Source organism: Rhinichthys klamathensis, unplaced genomic scaffold (genome assembly GCF_029890125.1).
Source record: "Rhinichthys klamathensis goyatoka isolate OS25496 unplaced genomic scaffold, OSU_Roscu_1.1 h1tg000127l_1, whole genome shotgun sequence".
Taxonomy (NCBI): Eukaryota; Metazoa; Chordata; class Actinopteri; order Cypriniformes; family Leuciscidae; genus Rhinichthys; species Rhinichthys klamathensis.
The window spans coordinates 4,727,357-4,748,289 of record NW_026606664.1 but is presented as its reverse complement, the minus strand read 5'-3'; the positions used below and the strand labels follow the sequence as shown (position 1 = coordinate 4,748,289).

Sequence of the window (20,933 nt, the reverse complement as noted above, 5' to 3'; positions counted from 1 at the left end):
AGACAACGATTCAGATAAGTGACTGAATTGATTGAAACGACAGAGAACGGTACAAAATGGCAGCAGTTTTTGGCAACATTGGTCCCTTTGATGAGAGTAGTGAGCAGTGGAGCTCTTACACAGAAAGATTTGAGTACTTTGTAGCAGCTAATGCTATTACTGAAGAGAAAGCTGTACCCACTTTTTTAAGTGTGATGGGTCCAAAGACATATGCACTACTGCGTAACCTCCTGCAGCCAGAAAAACCGGGAGAGAAAACGTATGATCAAATAGTGGGCACTCTCAAAGCACATTTCTCTCCAAAGCCCTTAGTAATTGCAGAGCGATTTCGATTTCACAGACGTAATCAGCTGGAAGGAGAAACCGTGACAATGTTTGTAGCTAAAAAAATTAGCTGAACACTGCGAATTTGGTGAAGTACTAAATGACACACTTCGGGACAGATTAGTCTGCGGACTCCGCTGTGAGGGCATACAAAAAAGACTGTTAACGGAGAGCAACCTGACACTACAAAGAGCAATTGAGCTGAGTGTGTCTATGGAATTGGCTGCGAAGGAAGCACAGCAACTGAGCTCAAACAGTAAAGTGTATAAGATGGAGACCGAAAAACAAACTGAATATAAAGGCCCATGTTTTCGCTGTGGTAAGACGGGACACTCACCCGTTTCGTGCTGGTTTAAAGATGTGGAGTGCCGCAGCTGCAAGAAAAAAGGACACATTGAGCGTGCATGTAAAAATAAAACAGAAAAGAAGGAAAAAACGCAGCAGAAACCATTATACAGAAGGAAGCAAAAGCAACGCGTGTTTGCAGTTGGGCAGGTAAACAGGGAGGTTACTGACACATCTGATGAGGAATTTCCTTTGCATGTGCTCACTGTCGCAGGTGGAACCAAGGCTTATAAGGTCACTGCGCTGCTGGAAGGACAGCCTGTGAAAATGGAGATTGACACTGGTGCTGCTGTGTCGCTCGTGTCGGATGCGGTATACAGTGAAATACTGAGCCACCTGCCACTCACGCCACCTGATGTGGTTCTTAAGACGTACACTGGGGAAGCGGTAACCATGAAAGGACTCACTCAGGTAACAGTTGAACTGAACGGACAAACAAAAAAACTGCCATTGTATGTGGTCTTGGGTGGTTACCCCTCGTTGATGGGACGTTCTTGGCTGGAGCAACTCAAGGTGGACTGGCCGGCCATACATATGATGACACCTAAAACACTGGAGCTTGAAGGCATTCTCCGAAAACACAGTGATGTTTTCAAGCAGGAGTTGGGCAGCATGAAGGAAATCAAGGTGAAATTGACTGTAGAGCCGGGAAGCCAGCCAAAATTTTTGAAAGCCCGGCCCCTTCCATATGCGCTAAAACCCAAGGTAGAGGCAAGCTTAGCTGAACTCATGAAGGAGGGGGTGCTGGAACCAGTCAGTGTGAGTAAGTGGGCAACACCCATTGTTCCAGTTTTAAAGAAAGATGGAGGCATAAGGATCTGTGGGGATTTTAAAGTCACTGTGAATCCAGTGTTGTCAGCAGAACAATACCCATTACCTCACATTAATGATATTTTTGCTGGACTGACAGGAGGGCAAAAATTCAGTAAAATCGACCTCAATCAAGCGTACCTGCAGATGGATGTTGAGGAACAGTCCAGAGAACTTCTCACCATCAACACCCACAAAGGCCTATTTCGGTATAAGCGGTTACCATTTGGAATTACTTCGGCTCCATCCGTTTTTCAGCGAGCGATGGATCAGATTCTGGCGGGCCTTCCAGGAGTGGTGTGTTACTTAGACGACATTCTAGTGACTGGCACTGATGAAGAGTCGCACTTACAACATCTTGATGCTACCCTTGAGAGACTGAAAGAATATGGATTGAGAGTGCGCAAGGATAAATGTGAATTTTTCCAGTTTGCAGTTGAGTACTTAGGCCATGTCATTGATGCCTCTGGTTTGCATACATCTCCATCCAAGGTTAAGGCCATTGTGGATGCTCCAGTGCCCGAAAATGTAGGCCAGCTGAGGTCTTTCCTCGGTTTACTAAATTATTATGGGCGTTTCATTCCAAACATCGCTACGCTGCTGAAACCTCTGCACAAGTTGTTGTGTCATGAGAAAAATTGGAGGTGGACCTCTGAATGCCAGGAGGCATTCAAAAGAGCAAAGGAGACACTTTTAAGGTCAAATGCCCTCACTTATTTTGACCCTGCTCTTCCCATCCAACTGGCCTGCAACGCTTCTCCATATGGTGTGGGAGCTGTCTTGTCCCACATCATGCCAAATGGTCAAGAGAGGCCGATCGCATTTGCTTCCAGGAGTCTGAGTAAAGCAGAAGCGAACTATGCTCAGATCGAGCGAGAAGCGTTGAGCATTGTGTTTGGAGTTCGCAAGTTTTACCAGTACATTTTTGGAAGGAAGTTCACGTTGCTGACCGATCATCGCCCACTCACTGCAATTTTTGGCCCACACCATGGCATTCCGTCTCTTGCTGCTAGTAGGATGCAAAGATGGGCTTTGTTGTTATCTGCTCACACCTATGACATCAAATATCGGAATGCGGAATTGCATGGAAATGCGGACGGTCTGTCTAGATTGCCTCTCGCTGACGGAATAAAGGAGGCACAAGTTGCAGAAATTTTCTACTTCAGCCAGGTGGAAAGGGCCCCAGTAACAGCTGTGCAAGTACGAAAGAGCACACACAATGACCCTGTCCTGTCCAAGGTCATGGATATCGTCATGACAGGAAAAGGAGAGAGCGATGACCTGGAGCTAAAACCATACATCTCTCGACGTCATGAACTTTCAGTGCAGTCAGGCTGCTTGCTGTGGGGAAGGAGAGTGATCATTCCCCCGGCTCTGCGCAAGCAACTGCTAAAGCAGCTGCATGTGGGACACTGTGGAATGGTCCGAATGAAAGAAATTGCCAGGAGTTACTTCTGGTGGCCAGGAGTGGACGGCCAAACTGAGGAAAAGGCAAGAACATGTACGTCATGCCAGCGCATCCGAAATGTACCCCAACTGGCTCCGCTGCACCCATGGGAATATCCAGAGAAACCATGGCATCGCATTCATGTCGATTTTGCAGGCCCAGTCGAGGACAAAATGCTGCTGGTTGTCGTGGATGCACACAGTAAGTGGCCTGAAGTGGCTATCATGAAATCTACCTCAGCTCAAAAGACAATTGAGAAACTGGGAGAAATTTTCAGTAGATTTGGGCCTTCAGTGCAGCTTGTCTCAGATAATGGGCCCCAATTTACATCTCACGAGATGGCTACATTTCTACAAGCAAACGGGGTGCAGCATATCACGTCATCACCTTACCATCCTGCAACAAATGGGTTAGCAGAGAGGTTTGTCCAAACCATGAAACATGCGTTGAAAGCTTCACTCGGGCAGGGAACATTTCATCAACGCCTGCATAGCTTCTTGCTGTGCTACCGCAGTACTCCGCACGCAACTACCAAAGTGTCACCAGCGTCTTTGTTGTTCAATAGAGAGCTCAGGACAAGCTTTGAGCTGCTTAAACCAGCAACACTCAAAGAAACTGTCTTACGACAGCAAAGGAATCAGGTACAGCGACGGAATCTGCGAGCCAAGGACAGAACCTTTTCGATAGGCTCACCAGTGCTGGCCCGGAACTATGGTGGCGGTCCAAAATGGGTTCCGGCTACTGTGGAGGCCCAGACGGGTCCAGTCTCGTATAAAGTCAAAACTGCTGGGAATTTTTCTTGGAGGAGACACACTGATCAGTTGCTTAAGGGAGCCAACGCATTTTCGGATGTTCCCGAAGTTGCGGATGTCACTGACCAAATTAGTAACAGTACGCCTGAAGTACTAACCACTGAGCCTACCAAGACCGCAAATTGTCCATCTGTAAAGGAACAGGCATCATCTGTTGTACCGACAGAAAGTGGAAACCAAATAGGGCGCCGATACCCAGTTAGGGAGCGGCACCCGCCTCATCGTTTCTTGGATTATTCTTAGTTAGGAGCTACCCTTATTGTTTCAGGGCAGAATAATCCCCAAAAGGGTTAGCTAGGGTTTGAGGTAGTCTACCCTCACTCCCAGGGAAGTAGTTGTGTTTATTTATATAAGGAAATCAACAAAAAGCTGAATGTTCAAAAAAAAAAAAAAAACAAGTGTTCATACGAAAGTTGGATTTCATAAATTCCTGACTACTGATATTACAGTTTAATTTGTAATCTTTGTGTTAGACCTCAAAGAGTAAGGGGGAAGGAGATGTTGTATATTGTGTTAATGCTTATTGTGACTACATTTCCCATGATGCACTTGGTACTATGCTTCCGGATGTTCCGGTGTTATGGAAGTGATGTCTGAGAAAGTAAACAGAGCAATCCCGCTAAGTTTGTGTGTGTGTCATATTTGCCTGCATACACCGTATACTCTTTAAGACACAATAGCCGGTTTGGACTACATCCCTCTACTTCCTTTTTTAATGACGTAACTAGAACACAGGAATATACCAAAAAAGGGGGCGTGGTCTTGTTGCACTCCCACGGAGAAGAAGCACTTCAGCAGCGCATGCATCTCCAATTTATGGTAAGAGGCGTGACCTTTCCGGGCAACGTGCGATAAGCTGCTGTCGAATCACAACACAGGAACCGCTGGCACAATCAGAACTCGTTACGTATTTCTGAAGGAGGGACTTCATAGAACAAGGAAGTCATCGGGCCGTTTTTTGGACAGTGAAAACAGCAGTATACAGATAAGTAAATTGTGTGGAAAATACTGTGTTTTTTTACACGCGAAACATGAACACGTTATATTGCACACTGTAAACACAATCAAAGCTTAAAAAAAACATGAAGAACGGGAAGTTTTGAGGTTCAGAACTTCTGATAAGGGAAACTAGTGAGTTTTTAGGGAGCGAATGTTTCAGTGCACTGTAAGGATTTTGTGATTAAGACAGCAACCACTGACTACTGAGCTAAGGACCTGAGTGATAAGCACCCAGAGTTTAGCATCTTGATTAGCTTGTTCAGGTGTGCTGGACTAGGTTAGAGCAAAACTTTGTTCTGAACATGACACATCAGAGATGCAGGATGACTGCTAGATTGATGACTTACAACAGTGGCATCCAGACCAGACCAATGTTCTGCAGAGTTTCTGGTGATGTTTGGTCAGCTGCTCAGGTCTGATTAATTGGGGTTGGAGCTAACAATACTGAAAAGAGAAAGAAGACAACCGATATTATTACATTAAATAATTGGGGTTGGAGCTAACAATACTGAAAAGAGAAAGACAACCAATATTATTATGTTATAAATAATTTGTTCTGTGTTAATCTGCTTACCTGTACAAAGTTTATTGCATCATCAATAAACTGTATTGAATTTGATATTTTAATAATACTGTTTTACTACATTAATACTAACTACAAACCTGATAAAAAATGACTGGCGGGCAATGGAGGAAAGCCTTATTTTGCCCTTCAGGTCCTATAATGGTGTGACGATAAATTAGCTTAATTTCATTCATCCATTGTCAATTGCCAACAAAACCTTTACAAAACTATCAAAATATCTTATCTACACATAAGATGCGATTAAAAGCCCAAACTTACAGCTCAATTCTATAGTTAACCTAACTTACCTCTGACGTTAGTTAGCCTAACGGTTGAGATGCTAACGGACTTTTTCGAAGACACTAACCAAGTAAATAGTCAACGGAAGCGAGTCATTTACATGAAAGAAAGTGTCGGAAACATTTATATGTACTATTTGTGTAATTTTGGGGACTAAACTTACCTGAAAGTAGTGAAAACAACAGCGAGAGACGGAGTCGTGCTGCTTGTCAGTTGAGCTGCCGCCCGGTTTCCATGGTAACGCTGTCCGCTCCAGTTCAAATGAGGCTCGAATGTTCAGCGCGCGCCCATTGATTAAAACACGTAGAGTTACGCAGCATTTACAGAAATATAGAATAGATGGAGGGAATTATTTGATAATCAGATAAAATATCCTGAAACTTGATACATTATTAAGTGGATAGTAGGCCTGTGGCCATCGTCAAACTGTAACTGGAATGATCATATGAAAGCAGTAGCCGCAGTATCCTATTGAAAATGTAAAACAATGTTTGAAGTCATATAGGCTAATAGTCTATTAATATAATATAATATTGCTTTAGAAATGGTAAACGTTTGTAGATTTTTTTTAATGTATTATTTTTAAAATACATTACAATCTGCAAGCCAAGCGTTCTTATAATGGTTTGGAGGAAAATGCTTAATGTGGTTAAAATCCTGTCTGACCAAAACTCCATGTCTCCCGACATATTACACATATAGCCTATCTTACTCATGCTGTTCACTTTCATAATCAACATAGATGAAAAAAAAAAAAAAACATTATAATATTTTAACAAATATTATAGATTTTTTTTAATGTATTATTTTTAAAATACATTACAATCTGCAAGCCAAGCGTTCTTATAATGGTTTGGAGGAAAATGCTTAATGTGGTTAAAATCCTGTCTGACCAAAACTCCATGTCTCCCGACATATTACACATATAGCCTATCTTACTCATGCTGTTCACTTTCATAATCAACATAGATGAAAAAAAAAAAAAACATTATAATATTTTAACAAATATGAAACTAAATGCGCTTATTTAATGGCTACAGACTCCATGTGTACAAATTGCTGCACACATTTAATTCAGAATTTTGCACACATAAGTTGAAAGGCATTTTTTGTGCATAGTAAAACATATCTGCAACATTTATCAAGTTCATAATTGTGCGTGCATTTATTAATCATTATGATATAAAATCATAATAAAGTAGGCCATGTAGCTAAGAATCAGATGAGGCCAGAACATGAATGCAACGTGTTTAATTAGCCTACACATTAATGTGTAGGCTAATTAAACACGTTGCATTCATGTTCTGGCCTCATCTGATTCTTAGCTACATGGCCTACTTTATTATGATTTTATATCATAATGATTAATAAATGCACGCACAATTATGAACTTGATAAATGTTGCAGATATGTTTTACTATGCACAAAAAATGCCTTTCAACTTATGTGTGCAAAATTCTGAATTAAATGTGTGCAGCAATTTGTACACATGGAGTCTGTAGCCATTAAATAAGCGCATTTAGTTTCATATTTGTTAAAATATTATAATGTTTTTTTTTTTTTTTCATCTATGTTGATTATGAAAGTGAACAGCATGAGTAAGATAGGCTATATGTGTAATATGTCGGGAGACATGGAGTTTTGGTCAGACAGGATTTTAACCACATTAACCCTCTGGGGACCAGAGTGTTTTTGGGGCCCTTGGGATGTTTTGACATGCACTGACATTTGTGCTTTTTTCAGTTATTTATAAACATGTTAATGGCAAAGGTGTAAATTCACTCTATATAGCACAAACTTGGCTACCATGATGAGTGAGCAACATGTATGTACATGTTTGTATTTTTAATAGAATAATGTTTATGCGTGGTTATTGAAAAAAATAAAAATGAAAGTTGCTGAAATAAGACCACAAAACACATATTGATTATTTCTTCACAAGACTTTTGAAAATTGTATCACATAGCCTAGAATATTTGCTCCCAAACTATGTGAGAATCATCCTGACTACTCATTCAAATAAGTCAATAAAGTCTTTTACATTTTTAATGACGTGTTTTGTTTGAGAAAGCTTTATGCAGGAGGCGTGGTCTCTCATTAATATGTGTGGAATTTCACACCTGAGAAAGACAAAGACCCTCCCCATAATGGCCCTATTAGGTGCTATCAGGCCATATCATTACAGGAGCCTTGCACAAAGAATGAGGAGATTTAAAAAAGAATGGCTTTTAGATTGTTTGGATTTATATAAGGAAAATACAGGGTGCATAAGTCTGGACACTTCTATCACACACCCTTCACCATATAGACATGGTTTTATTTCAGTTCAAAGTTCGAGTTGGAAACATCTTGAAAAGAAAATTGTCTTTCTCCATAAATGTCTTAGTTTGATCATACATATTTCAAAGTTGAGGATTCATTATTTTGATATAGCTTGAACAAACACTATAACATCTTAGTTGATTAGTTTATTGACAAAACATACTATATATTATAACATACTAACATATGAGCAGAAACTCCTAAAAAAAGCTTATTTGATGTCTATTTTAGAGTAAAAACTTTATCCAAAACGAGTCAACGAAATGTTATTTAGTCTGTAACAGTGCGTATCTGTGCGTTCATTCATTCATTCATTCACACACACACACACACACACACACACAAACATGATTCACATTTAACAGTACGCTATTTTTCCGTTTACAGACACTACGTTATTCTATAACGCGATTAGAACAAAGCACTTGCAAAAAACACTTACTTCTCAGCTGAATCTGTTCATCCTCGCAGTGAAAATAAACCCAGTGGTAAATGTCCCAGGATTGTTCCTCATATAGCCGCGCAACGCGAGAGAAGATTAATCTGACTAAAAAATAATGTGTGTTTTCAGAGTTTATGGGCGTTAACGCGTCTCAATGTGTTGCTTCACATATTTGCGTTTGAATAGCGCGTGCTCTCCGTGGGCGTGTCACATTACCAGGGATAATCAGCTGAGAGAACGATAATGAGACGGGCTGACACGTCTCTCTTTTTATATAGATGACATAAACGGAGAATATTAATTTTAGTTTTGAATCGGATCATTTAAAAGTACAAACTCAAAAGATTTAAAAGATATATTGCTTATGGCTGGGTGAATAATATTAGCTGAGTTGTGTTGAAGATTAGAGACGTGCTCCAGAAAAAAAGTTCACGGTGACCGAGAGGCAGAACGCACACCCTGTTTATTTTCTTTATTTTACAAAAGCACAATATTTTATTTCGATTGTATGTGGGCACATAAAAAAGTAGACATTTAACAGATTATTTTCTCATATTTCTTAACTCTACATGAACAGAAATGATGGTAGTACTTTAAGTCTATTTTTCTGCTATGTGAAAAAAAACGAGCAAAACGCGCCCGCGCGTTTCTGGTCCCCAGAGGGTTAAGTTTTGTTTTGTAGAAAGCCTTTCTTAAAAATTAATTGTGTTTTGTATAAATTGTATCTTAATTTTAATCATTTTTTTATCAACCAATTGCCTGGATTTAATAAATAAGATGCAAATATAGCAAACAATATAATCATGACATGGAGGCGCCGGCGCGGTCACTGCACTTATTGCATTGCTCTTGAACTGGAGCGCATCTCATCATAAATTAACCACAACTCAGCGTATAGGTTGCCAGATAGGCTGCAGGACCCAGCATTTTTTTATCCGACACGTTTGTAGCTGCAGCTGTGGTAACTAGAGCAAAGCTGGCAACCCGGATGCCGCAACACTACTGGCTTCGTGATTGGTAGATAGGTGGAGGGTGGCGCATCAGACCAAAACACAACATGACAACATCAACATCAGTTGAGGGCTGCAACTTCACTTTTTAAATGACAATATCCTGGCCGGTCTACTGTTGTCAGTGATATAAGTATTTGAAATGATGAACTTGATTTCTTAATGTCTAGTGACATATCACGGCCATTTTATGATTAATTGAAAATTTCTTACATACGGTTCCTTCTTCCTTCTTCTTACGGTTCAAATTCAATGCACATGTATAATAAGCCTAGTAATAAGTAGACATTTAAAATACATCAATAACTGATATCATAGTTTAACAATAAAATAAAATATATAATATGAATATAAAATAATATTTATAATATAATAAAATCCTAGTTCAAGCTTGCTTTACTAAGCCCATTACTGAGTGCATTTGTGTTTGTGAGTAGGGTGAGCCCTTGTCTGTGTGCATGTATCTGTGAGGACCTGTGTGTGTTGTTACATTGCCAAGTAAATTGTAAGACAATGCTCTATTTACTGCTTTCCAGTATAGTCTGTGCTGTGGAGGTTTTAGATTGCTGTTGTTGTTGATTTTTTTTTTTTTATGGAATACTGTCTTCGTTAGGCTATATCTCCCCCCGAGAGAAACTTATTTCTGCTTTTGATGTATAGACAAACGTGGTCATTAGACTTTTTTTTTTATTGTGGGCCTACAAAACCTCTCAGCCCCAGGGCCTAACGGCAGGTTAATGCGGGCCTGAACATGAGGGGCAGGAATGAACTTATCTGCGTCTGTGCTGGTGGATAAGTTGCAAGCTAAGAGTTAATGTCACAAGACTGTAATGTCCCCAGTTTATTCTCAAGTTAGTTGCTGCCAAAAGTTTAAAAGCATGTGACAAAATATTAGTGCTGGGCCGTTATCGGCGTTAACGTGCTGCGTTAACGTGAGACTCTTATCGGGCGATAAAAAAAATATCGCCGTTAATCTATTCTCAAAGTTGGGTTGGGATCATAAATAGCTTTTTCGAATATCGTTATATTTTCGCGCAATTCTAGTGTGTTGTATGACATAATTGACGCCGCGCCTGTCACAGATCGCGCAGTAGGGTATTTTCCTGTCAGTGACACAAGGTTTACTTTTACTTTGTTACGTTGGGCGACGTTCCTCTTCACGGTACAGTTTTCACTGGCATTACATAGGTTCTAATTTCTACATTAAATGTGCAAAAGTTCTGATATAATTATCTTTGTTTAATTTTTTTACATCTCAAAAGCAGCTGTTTTAACAGGAATGCGTTGACTTATATCCACTGTATGCAAAAACTATAAAAACTGTACATCCAACAGAGATGATAATGGTTAATCGAAACAAGTGAGACATCTCAATTTGAACTTTTTATTTGAACTCTATTTTTTTTTTTTCATTCATTTAATAACATTTTTAATTTTAGCATAGAAACTTAATAAGATCAGTAATGTTGAATTATCTTTCAAAGGTGGCATGTATTGGCATTAGCATCTTGCAGTGCATGTGTAGCCCTAGGCACGCATGAGAAAAGCTTGCTCTGTACAGTGCAGTAAACCACACATCCTGTTATTACAAAGAAACAAGACAACATACGTCGAAACAGAAATGAAAGTTGTACCTTGGCGAAGGTTTAAATCTATGTTATGAAGGTAAAATGATGACATAAAGAATCGCATGCGCAGGGTAAGATTGCAAGCGTAAAATAAATTTGCATGCGCAAGAGAAGATTTGTAAAGGTGTAAATCGCCCTTCAAGTGTATAAGAAAAAAATATTTGCAGCATTTAACTGTTCTTCGTAAGTGTAATTCATGTATTTTGAAGCTGCAGCTTCATGCTAACACAAAATAAATAAGATCTGGATTCTTCAGACTTTCATTTTTCCGCGCTTACACTTTTGGCACGGTTTTTGCGCACAAATGCGGCCAAAAGCATTGCAGGCCTGTGAACAGCAATTTGCAAGCGAAAACAACAGAGGCAGGAACTGCAAAACAGATTAATTGCGTAAAATTAAACTTGCTGCAAATATTTTTTTCTTACAATTGAAGGGCGATTTACACCTTTACAAATATTCTCTTGCGCATGCAAATTTATTTTACGCTTGCAATCTTATGTACTCTTTCACAAATCTTACCCTGCGCATGCGATTCTTTATGTCATCATTTTACCTTCATACTATGTCCATTTATGAATATTTATAACAGTTGTTTGACATGTTGTATTTAGGCAGACGGGTGCTGTTCTTCCACTTCCGAGCTGCCTAGAGATGTTTGCCGTGTTGGTTCATCATGTTTATTCAGTTGCTCCAAAGTTCTGCTCTTACAGTCTCTATAAATGACGGCAGCCATGACGGAAACACAGAGGACTGACAGTAGAGCTAAAGCTGAAAGCTAAAACAAACAAGCAAACAACCATACATTGATAAGATGGAATAACAGTAAAGATATTCATCAAACATGCCTTCTTTTCCATTTTTTTTTTTTTTTGCAATTAATGAACCATATACAACTTACATTCAACTTACAATCTGTTATATATATAATTTATTCTTCAGCTATTATAATATTGGCAATTTTTAGGAAATGTAATTAAAGTTTAAAAATGGTCTTTCTATTACATTGAAAAGGGTTTCTCAGATCCAGTCCTGTAGGGCCACTGTTCTGCAGTTTAGCTCCAACCCTGATCAAACACACCTGAACAAGCTAGTCAGGTTCTACAGAGTCACAGGTAGGCGAGTTTGATCAGGGTTGGAGCTACTGTAAACCCTGCGGGGGGAAGTGGCCCTACAGGACCGAATTAGAGGAACCCTGATATAGAACGTTAAAATGTTGGTCATCATGATCATTCGCATACTGAACAGTGATGGGTCTTCTTTCTTAGTTTAAATGACATATTAAATTAAATTACAAAAGTTACATTAACATTATTTAGTATGAGCTGGTATTTCCCTGAAAACTGCAAATTTATCTAAAAACCTGCAGTGATTTTAATTGGTTTAGTTGATGTGTAAAGGTTTGTTTAATAAAACAACTAAAAACTGTACAGTACACTCACCCTTGAGTAGAAAATGAGTTTTTCGGTCAGTTCTAGCAGGTCTGTTGCGTTCACTCCAGTGTCCTTCACTCCAGTGGGTTTGCACCATTTTATCTGGAGTTCTTCATTCAGCACGTAATCTCCTTCCCAGTGTGCCATGCCACAAGCGACATATTTACCCTCAAACAACAACAGAAAGACCCACAATGAAGGTGGAATGAATCAGACAAAACAAAAAAAGCTCTGCTAGGTTCTTCGATTTACGTCTGCAAGGCCTTCGAATGAACATCATCACAGCCAGAGCCAGAAGAGAAGGTCCAAGAAAGACGAAACTGATCAGCTTGGAATTCTTAATGGATCGGGAATTTTCGTGCCCATGTACCCCGGGTCTTAACGTGACGTTAAGACCCGGGGTACATGGGCACGAAAATTCCCGATCCATTAAGAATTCCAATCCGATTACTAGCACAGTATGGAAAGGTGCCAAATCCAGGAGGTTTTTCCCAGATTGTTCGCAAATTGCTCTGGCAGCGAAATCTTCCAATGTAAATCCGGTCACTTTTATGAGGGTTTCCAGATCTCTTACCTTCTGTTCTATGGAAAACCATCCGCTTCTCCTGAAATGTAAATTATAGCCTAGTGGAGCAAACCAGTCAAACAAGGAAGATAACATCAATAATTTTACATGCAAAATAAAAAATCCATTGTTCAGTTTGCAAATAGCCTGAGTTAAGAAAAAACTTTTTATTTCATAGTTCTTGGTCCAAAATCACGTTAGGTGTATCTATTATATTCCAATGACAAAATTATTTCATTTCTCTTTATACAATAGCAAGCTGTATGATTGCGGAGTGCAATATCAAGCTATTTAATTTCATAATTAAAAAACACTTCAGTTGCAGCTCAAAGTGAAGACGGACCAATTATAACGTACATCATTTTGTATAAAAGGTCTACATTTTATAAGTTTCCAGAAAATACAAGCAAACCGGACGTACAAATCAACTATAAAATTATAAAACGTTTTTTTCTCCTTCTATAGTTGTGTACATTTGCACAGAGAATGTGTTTTTTCATCAAACATGTCATTACAAGAGTCCCACGCATGTCGTTTCACAACCAGTAAGTGAAGGTGAGTGACATAAAATATTTTTTTAGTCCTGGTAAGTGCTGAAAGATATGTTTTGCAATATGCAAATGAAATATAACATGTTTTCAAGTTCTAGTACAGTTGCAAAAAAAAAAAAACATTGTGGGTTGGTTTCACTTTCGGTTTTGACTGCATATTTGAAGCATCTGGTCAACTTAAAGAGAAACATCAATGAGAAATATCAAAAATAAAATCTGTGATGAGCATATGATGCATTTATTAAATAGGTGTTTTTTTTTTCTAATACTGCTAAATGTAAGAGGCAACTTGGGAATATCTAGGCATTGGTGACCGTACCACCAACAGGAAAACATATACATAGTGAGTATGTAAATAAACCTACAGTATATAAAATTATCTTTAAATGTGTATAAAGCCTTTTGAGATTGAGCAGCTGTTTCGTTTCATTTTTTCGTATTTGTGTAGTGCATTTACAAAGTCACAAAGCAAAGAAAAACACTGCATTTGTCATTTATAAAAATACATTTTGGATGCAACTGAAAAAAAAAAAGTTGTAAAAAGTAAATTGGCACATATACGTGGGACACAACGTGAGATGATTTAACCTGACTGGACATAAACAGTTCTTTGTTTTATACATTTTATACAGATCTATATAAAAACAAAGCAGAAAAAGCTAGGCTACGCCGCCGTTTCTCGAATCGTCGTGTCCAGTCTCTTTGGGAGTAAATCGCGTCTCATGTCGAGGTGGATGACTGGCTTTCGACAGTGCTGTCCGTCATGGTACATCTTTGAGTAGATGGGGTTTGAATAGTTCATGGCCTGTGAATACACAATTATGTTTTAGTTTGGTTTATATTTACTTAATAAACTAAGGGTGTGTTCACACTTGAAGTTCAGCTGTCTTGGTTCTTTTGGAAAATAATGTGTACATATGATGATTTTTATCAGCTGACAACTCATGAAGAGCTTTTAAAATGTGTAATGGAGTCAAAACAGCGGCAGGAATCCCTCCGTCACACACAAACTAAGATTTGCTGTGAGGAGATGCTGTTTCTGACGCCTGTACCGAACTGTGATGGGAAACATCGCGACTAAAAACAATTATGCTTGAGCTTTCTATCCTTTTAGGGTCGCATCTTGTGACATCATGTCCTGTTTTTGGTTCGTTTAGATGTTTTTTAGTCCGTGTTGCGTTCATAGTTCATTTGAACCGCACCATAATTCATGTGGAAGTTGACCAAGACCCATCTTTTCTGGGGTCTCGGTCCGCTTGTTTGGAGTTCACCAGAGTTTGAATGCAGCGTTCACACTTATTCAAACAGAGCAATCGCACCAGTTTGTTTTAATCCAACCAAACCTGCCAAGTGTGAACACACCCTGAAATGCTTCATTTTAGTTTTAATTTTAAATGATAATGGGAGTCCACCTGTCCTGGAATGAGCTCCTTTGGAACGTTCTGGATAGGTAAAGTGTGTGCAGTCAAAGGGCGGGCGTTTTTTTTTGCTTCTAAAAATCATACATTTTCATACAATGTTTTTGGGTGGAAATTTTTTATTGTTTGACTTTTAATGTAAAAAAAATGCATTCAGGTAACCAAACCAGGGTTTAAAAAAAGAATAACAGCATGAAATAAAAACTAAAACTTAATAAAAACTATATAGACAATACAAAAACTAATAATAAAAATATAATGGGATACAATAATAAACTATAATGGCAGTGGTGTTGTCACGGTGTGGGTTTTGTGTTTTGTTCCTTGTTCTTGTCTGTCATGTGATTCCCTGTTTGTCATGTTATCCTGCCATGTGTCTTGTCTTTTGTCATGTTGTTGCTCAGTGTCCACAGGTGTTCCTCGTCTATGTCTATTAGTCTCCCCAGGTGTCTCTTATTAACCACGCCCCCTTGTTATCTTGTTTAGCTTGTTTGTCTGTGTATTTAAACCCCTGTGTTTCAGTTGTTGGCTGTCGGTTGTTGTTTAATGTTACTACTGTCTTGTTCTGAGTTCCCTGGATTTCCTGTTTGTTTCTGTTTAATTAAATGTGCTTGCGATTGGATTCACTCTCTGTTTCATCCTTGCTGCCGCGTAACAGAACAACCGACCGCCAATGAATCCAGCAGCACGGATCTCGTCTGATCTTCCCAGCATGGACCGGGAGTTTGCTGGGAAAACCGCGGCCTTAGCCCTGAACAGCCCGGATTTGTTTCAGTTTACCTGGGGGTTTGCTGCACTTTCATGCCTCATGCACCCTAGGGAATGAGGCTATAAAATTGTGTTACCGGCTGGGGGCTAAGGCGGTCAACCCTAGGGAGCTCCCCGATCTCTCTGGCCTGGATTGGAGAGAGGCACTCTCCAGTTGTCTGGAGAGCTTCAGCCCAGGGTACGCCAGGCCTTCAACACTGGTCCCAGTTCCGGTGGTTCCGAGTCCGGTGGCCCGGAGGAGGAGGAGAAAGGCCTCCTCAAAGACCGTCCAGCCAGAGATCGTCCAGCCAGAGACCGTCCAGCCAGAGACCGTCCAGCCAGAGACCGTCCAGCCAGAGACCGTCCAGCCAGAGACCGTCCAGCCAGAGACCGTCCAGCCAGAGACCGTCCAGCCAGAGCTTCACGTCAGCCACATCCAGCCAGAGCTTCACGTCAGCCACGTCCAGCCAGAGCTTCACGTCAGCCACGTCCAGCCAGAGCTTCACGTCAGCCACGTCCAGCCAGAGCTTCACGTCACTTCTGCCCAGCCAGAGACTGTTCACGTCACGTCTGCCCAGCCAGAGACTGTTCACGTCACGTCTGCCCAGCCAGAGACTGTTCACGTCACGTCTGCCCAGCCAGAGACTGTTCACGTCACGTCTGCCCAGCCAGAGACTGTTCACGTCACGTCTGCCCAGCCAGAGACTGTTCACGTCACGTCTGCCCAGCCAGAGACTGATCACGCCACGCATGCGCCGCCTGAGCCCTCAGTGACCGCAACACTGGCCATTATGGCCACAGCCATGTGGTGTGTGTGGGCTACGCACACCCTTGAGCCAGAGCCCGCTGATCCTGCGCCAGAGCCCGCTGATCCTGCGCCAGAGCCCGCTGATCCTGCGCCAGAGCCCGCTGATCCTGCGCCAGAGCCCGCTGATCCGGCGCCAGAGCCCGCTGATCCTGCGCCAGGGGCCGTTGATCCTGCACCAGAGCTCACTGATCCTGCGCCAGTCCTGTCCAGCGCAGAGTTTCCTTCGCCGCTGGTTCTGCTTAGCTCAGGGCCCTCTTCACCGCCGTGGCCGCCCGAGGGGTCTTCACCGCCGTGGCCGCCCGAGGGGTCTTCACCGCCGTGGCCGCCCGAGGGGTCTTCACCGCCGTGGCCGCCCGAGGGGTCTTCACCGCCGTGGCCGCCCGAAGGGTCCTCTCCGCCGTGGCCGCCCGAAGGGTCTTCACCGCCCTGGCCACCTGAACTGCCTGCTCCACCCTGGTCGCCTGCACAGCCTGGTCTGCCCACGCTCCATGGCCCAGGTCCACCATGTCCTGGTCCCGTTCCCCTGTGCGGGCCTGGCCCTCCATCCCTCCCCCAGACCGCCTCCGCTTCACCACCCTCCTGAACTATTGTTTTTTGTTTTTATGGGCGTCGGGAGCCGCCCATAAGGGGAGGGGCTATGTCACGGTGTGGGTTTTGTGTTTTGTTCCTTGTTCTTGTCTGTCATGTGATTCCCTGTTTGTCATGTTATCCTGCCATGTGTCTTGTCTTTTGTCATGTTGTTGCTCAGTGTCCACAGGTGTTCCTCGTCTATGTCTATTAGTCTCCCCAGGTGTCTCTTATTAACCACGCCCCCTTGTTATCTTGTTTAGCTTGTTTGTCTATGTATTTAAACCCCTGTGTTTCAGTTGTTGGCTGTCGGTTGTTGTTTAATGTTACTACTGTCTTGTTCTGAGTTCCCTGGATTTCCTGTTTGTTTCTGTTTAATTAAATGTGCTTGCGATTGGATTCACTCTCTGTTTCATCCTTGCTGCCGCGTAACAGGTGTAACTATCGGTAAGCAGGGTACGCGGTTGCTTACGGGCCCGGACCAATCAGGGGCCCGCTTGACTGGAAGATATTGATTGACAGCCGGGGCCCCCTATCGCATATTACTACTTTTAGTTTGATCGCATTTTACTTTATCACGATTTTGTTTTAAATAAATAATGACAACAACATATTTTACAGATCATTAAATACATGTGTGAAACGAACAATCATGGATTTTGGTGTAATTTGTTTTGAGCTGGGACTGGGGAATCCCCGGGTCGGCTGTTTAACGTTACACGCGCGCGCCACTTCATGCGTTTTCTCAGATCGGATACTGATTTATCAAAACGATTCCATTTACAGCTGGTCACATATGTGTTTTTGCAAAACAGATATAAATCCGATCTTCAATTTCCGCGCTATATGCAGATTTAATAGAGTTCACGTCACCGAAAGCAACAGATAAGCTGCATTTTATTGATCATCAGCTAAAATTTCTAAAACGAAGACCGCAATTAGAGAGAGCGGCAACAGTACTGGTAAGATCATTTCGTTTCTTTACTTTTAATGAAGATGATTGTGTGTTAAGCGAGCGTCTGCGACTTACTTTCACTTTGATTTGCGATAGTTTGTGCGTTGGCTTGATGAATAGATGCTCATCTGCGGTGATGCGTGTTGTTGCAGAAGCATCGTCATATCATATTTTTAGCATTTTTAGAGGAGTAAAATTGACATATGTGGTTTCAACAACCAGATGTATTTACACTTGTCCAGTTTCGTCTGGAATGCGGCCCAGACCTCCTCCTGAAGTGGTTTGAGCGACCGGATTCAAATCCGTCTCGAATGCGTTTCGAAGGGAATTTACACCTGGTCTTTTCACGATCGGATAGCTATACGATCACAGAAAAAGCATGAAGTGGCCAGGTGTAAACAGTTCCTTGCGTATTGCATGCAAAAGCCTACTCGTGGACATTGCGTCATCACGTGTTGTAGTAGGGGGCCCGCCTTGATAATCCTGCATAAGGGCCCGGTGTTGGCTCGTTACGCCACTGTATAATGGTATACAATAATAATGAACTATAATAGTATAATATATATATATATATATATATATATATATATATGTATATAATAGTATATACCATAATATTATATCAATGATACTAATAGAACACTAAACCAAACTTTGTTTTAGGGGAAAAAAACCCCACAGAATTATGCATTGGTGACATTGGTCTCTGTTTTGATTTGGGGGGGTTTTAGCAAAAATTTCTCAACTTTTCTTTGGTTTAGTCACATTGGTATATGTGTTAGCTGGCCTTTTGTTTTTAATGGGCCTCATTTATGAAACACGAGCAGAACAAATTCATGGAAAAATTGTTTGTAGAACTATTCCTATGTGTACTGCCAATATGAACTTAATGCGAATGAATGTAAGAATCGGTATACAAATAGTTTACACTGAAATTCCACAGATCCCAAAGATTTTGACACTTGTCAGCAAGCAATTGTATTGGCTAAACCCTTACGATCAAACCACGTACGTCAGTTAAGTCCAGCAAGTGATGCCAAGCACTTACAATTCCTACTTGTTACGTACCTATGAGGGTCAAGGGTGAAGCTGGGGTGAAGAAAGCTTTATGAATTTGACTTTTCCTGAATCACATAATAAAATCTCGAATAACAACCTACCTGCAACTATAGTTCGAATTCCCTTCGATGTATGCAACTTTCGGGGTCTGTCGCACAGTGCTCTATACTCTTTACCGATTCTTGTTTTCTTTGGAGAAACCACACATTCCTAATCCTTTCACATTGCTCCTCCTTACTTTACGCAGCAGACAGATGTTTCAGGTTACACAAGCCAGCATGTGCACAAGTGTTTTGCAGCAGCATTGGCACAAGCCTGATGTCGGATTGATTCTATGCCACTTTTGATGCGGGCATAAACACTTCTTTACATCCATCTTGTTCATTTCGTTAACGAAACATATGACGAAAAATATTTGCTGACAACCTTTTTTTCTATAACTAAGACAAGACGAATACGAGGCGACAATAACTCTGTGGCTTAATCAACATGCAATATCATTGACGAAAAAAAACGAGACTAAAATAAAATCGTCAACATTTATTTTTGTTGCAATCTGCTGTTCATTAATTAGATGGCATGAACAGAAGTTGTGGTTTCTTTTTTTTAAGTTCAGATTGCGATATAGTAGGCTAGGCTAGATTTTTTTTGCGGGGGTGTCACGACACAGCATATTTACATGATACTTGGCATCAGAGGTTAAATTGGGCCGGAACACACCGGAGCTCAGCTCCGCCTCCTCAGGTCCACAACACACCCTGTCGGAGCTCAGCTCCGTCTCCTTCAGCACCAAATAGTGTTATTACACGTGAATTATTTTTCATCTCCTGCCAAATACATGGCATATGAGACTGAATAATTAGCAACACTACACAGAGACACCCAGGCAACATGGAATTATCAGACGTCATAATGCATTAATCCCTGCGTTCTCTGGTTCAGCACCCCGTCCACAGCCATCAAGGGAAAACTGTCACAATTCTAAGCATAACAGCAATGTTTACCATGGAAACCCGCGAACGGCTAGAGCGATCGAGCAGCTACCACTGAAGTCCTCTGTGTACAGTCTTGAATTTTTTTTTTTTGCCGTTCTCAAAAGGTTTATTGGGGCCGGATCAAATGTTTTATGGTCACGATTCATCTCGTAGCTGGCTGCCTTGGTTCCAGACTTAAAACTCTTTATATCAGCAGTTTAATGAAACGTCAACGGAGATATTGAAGGGGGGGGGGGGGACACTTCAGAAACAGATCCGTTAAAAAATGTATGTCACTGTTGATATCTGGGTCTGGAAATGTCTTATTACACTGTAATAAAGGTATAATTACACTGGAATAAAGGTATAATTATACATTTATTATTACATTCTAATAAAGGTATAATTACAGAATGTATTATTACACTGTAATAAATGTATATTTACACTATAATAAAGTAATAATTAAACATTTATTATTGCATTGTAATACATGTATAATTACACTGTAATAAAGGTATAACTACACATGTATATTTACATTGTAATAAAGTTATAATTACACAATGTATTATTACACTGTAGTATTATTGCTGTGTAATAAAGGTATAATTACACAATGTATTATTACTCTGTAATAAAGATATATTTATGCAGCATACAGTGATTTTTGATAATTTTTTGGCAGCTTCTTTCTCTAATGTGGAAATGCATCCATGAAATGCATGTGAAATTGTGGTGGACTGAGCTGCTTCAATGAAAATAATAATAATGTCAAGTTTTTTTTAGTCTTGATTTCTCACAACTTGTTTGCATTTTCTGGGCGAGTCGGAGTGAACTGTGGCACTAAGTTCG

The 20,933-nt window shown here is 40.8% G+C and overlaps 1 protein-coding gene across 1 annotated transcript; it reads left to right on the top strand.

Annotated features, from left to right (window-relative positions):
• Positions 1-386: 386 nt before the first annotated feature.
• LOC130089379 (uncharacterized protein K02A2.6-like) lies at positions 387-4,059 on the top strand. Its single transcript, XM_056256676.1, has one exon. It carries the CDS (start codon positions 538-540, stop codon positions 3,979-3,981), a length of 3,444 nt encoding a protein of 1,147 aa, XP_056112651.1. The 5' UTR covers positions 387-537; the 3' UTR covers positions 3,982-4,059.
• The last annotated feature ends 16,874 nt before the right edge of the window (positions 4,060-20,933 follow it).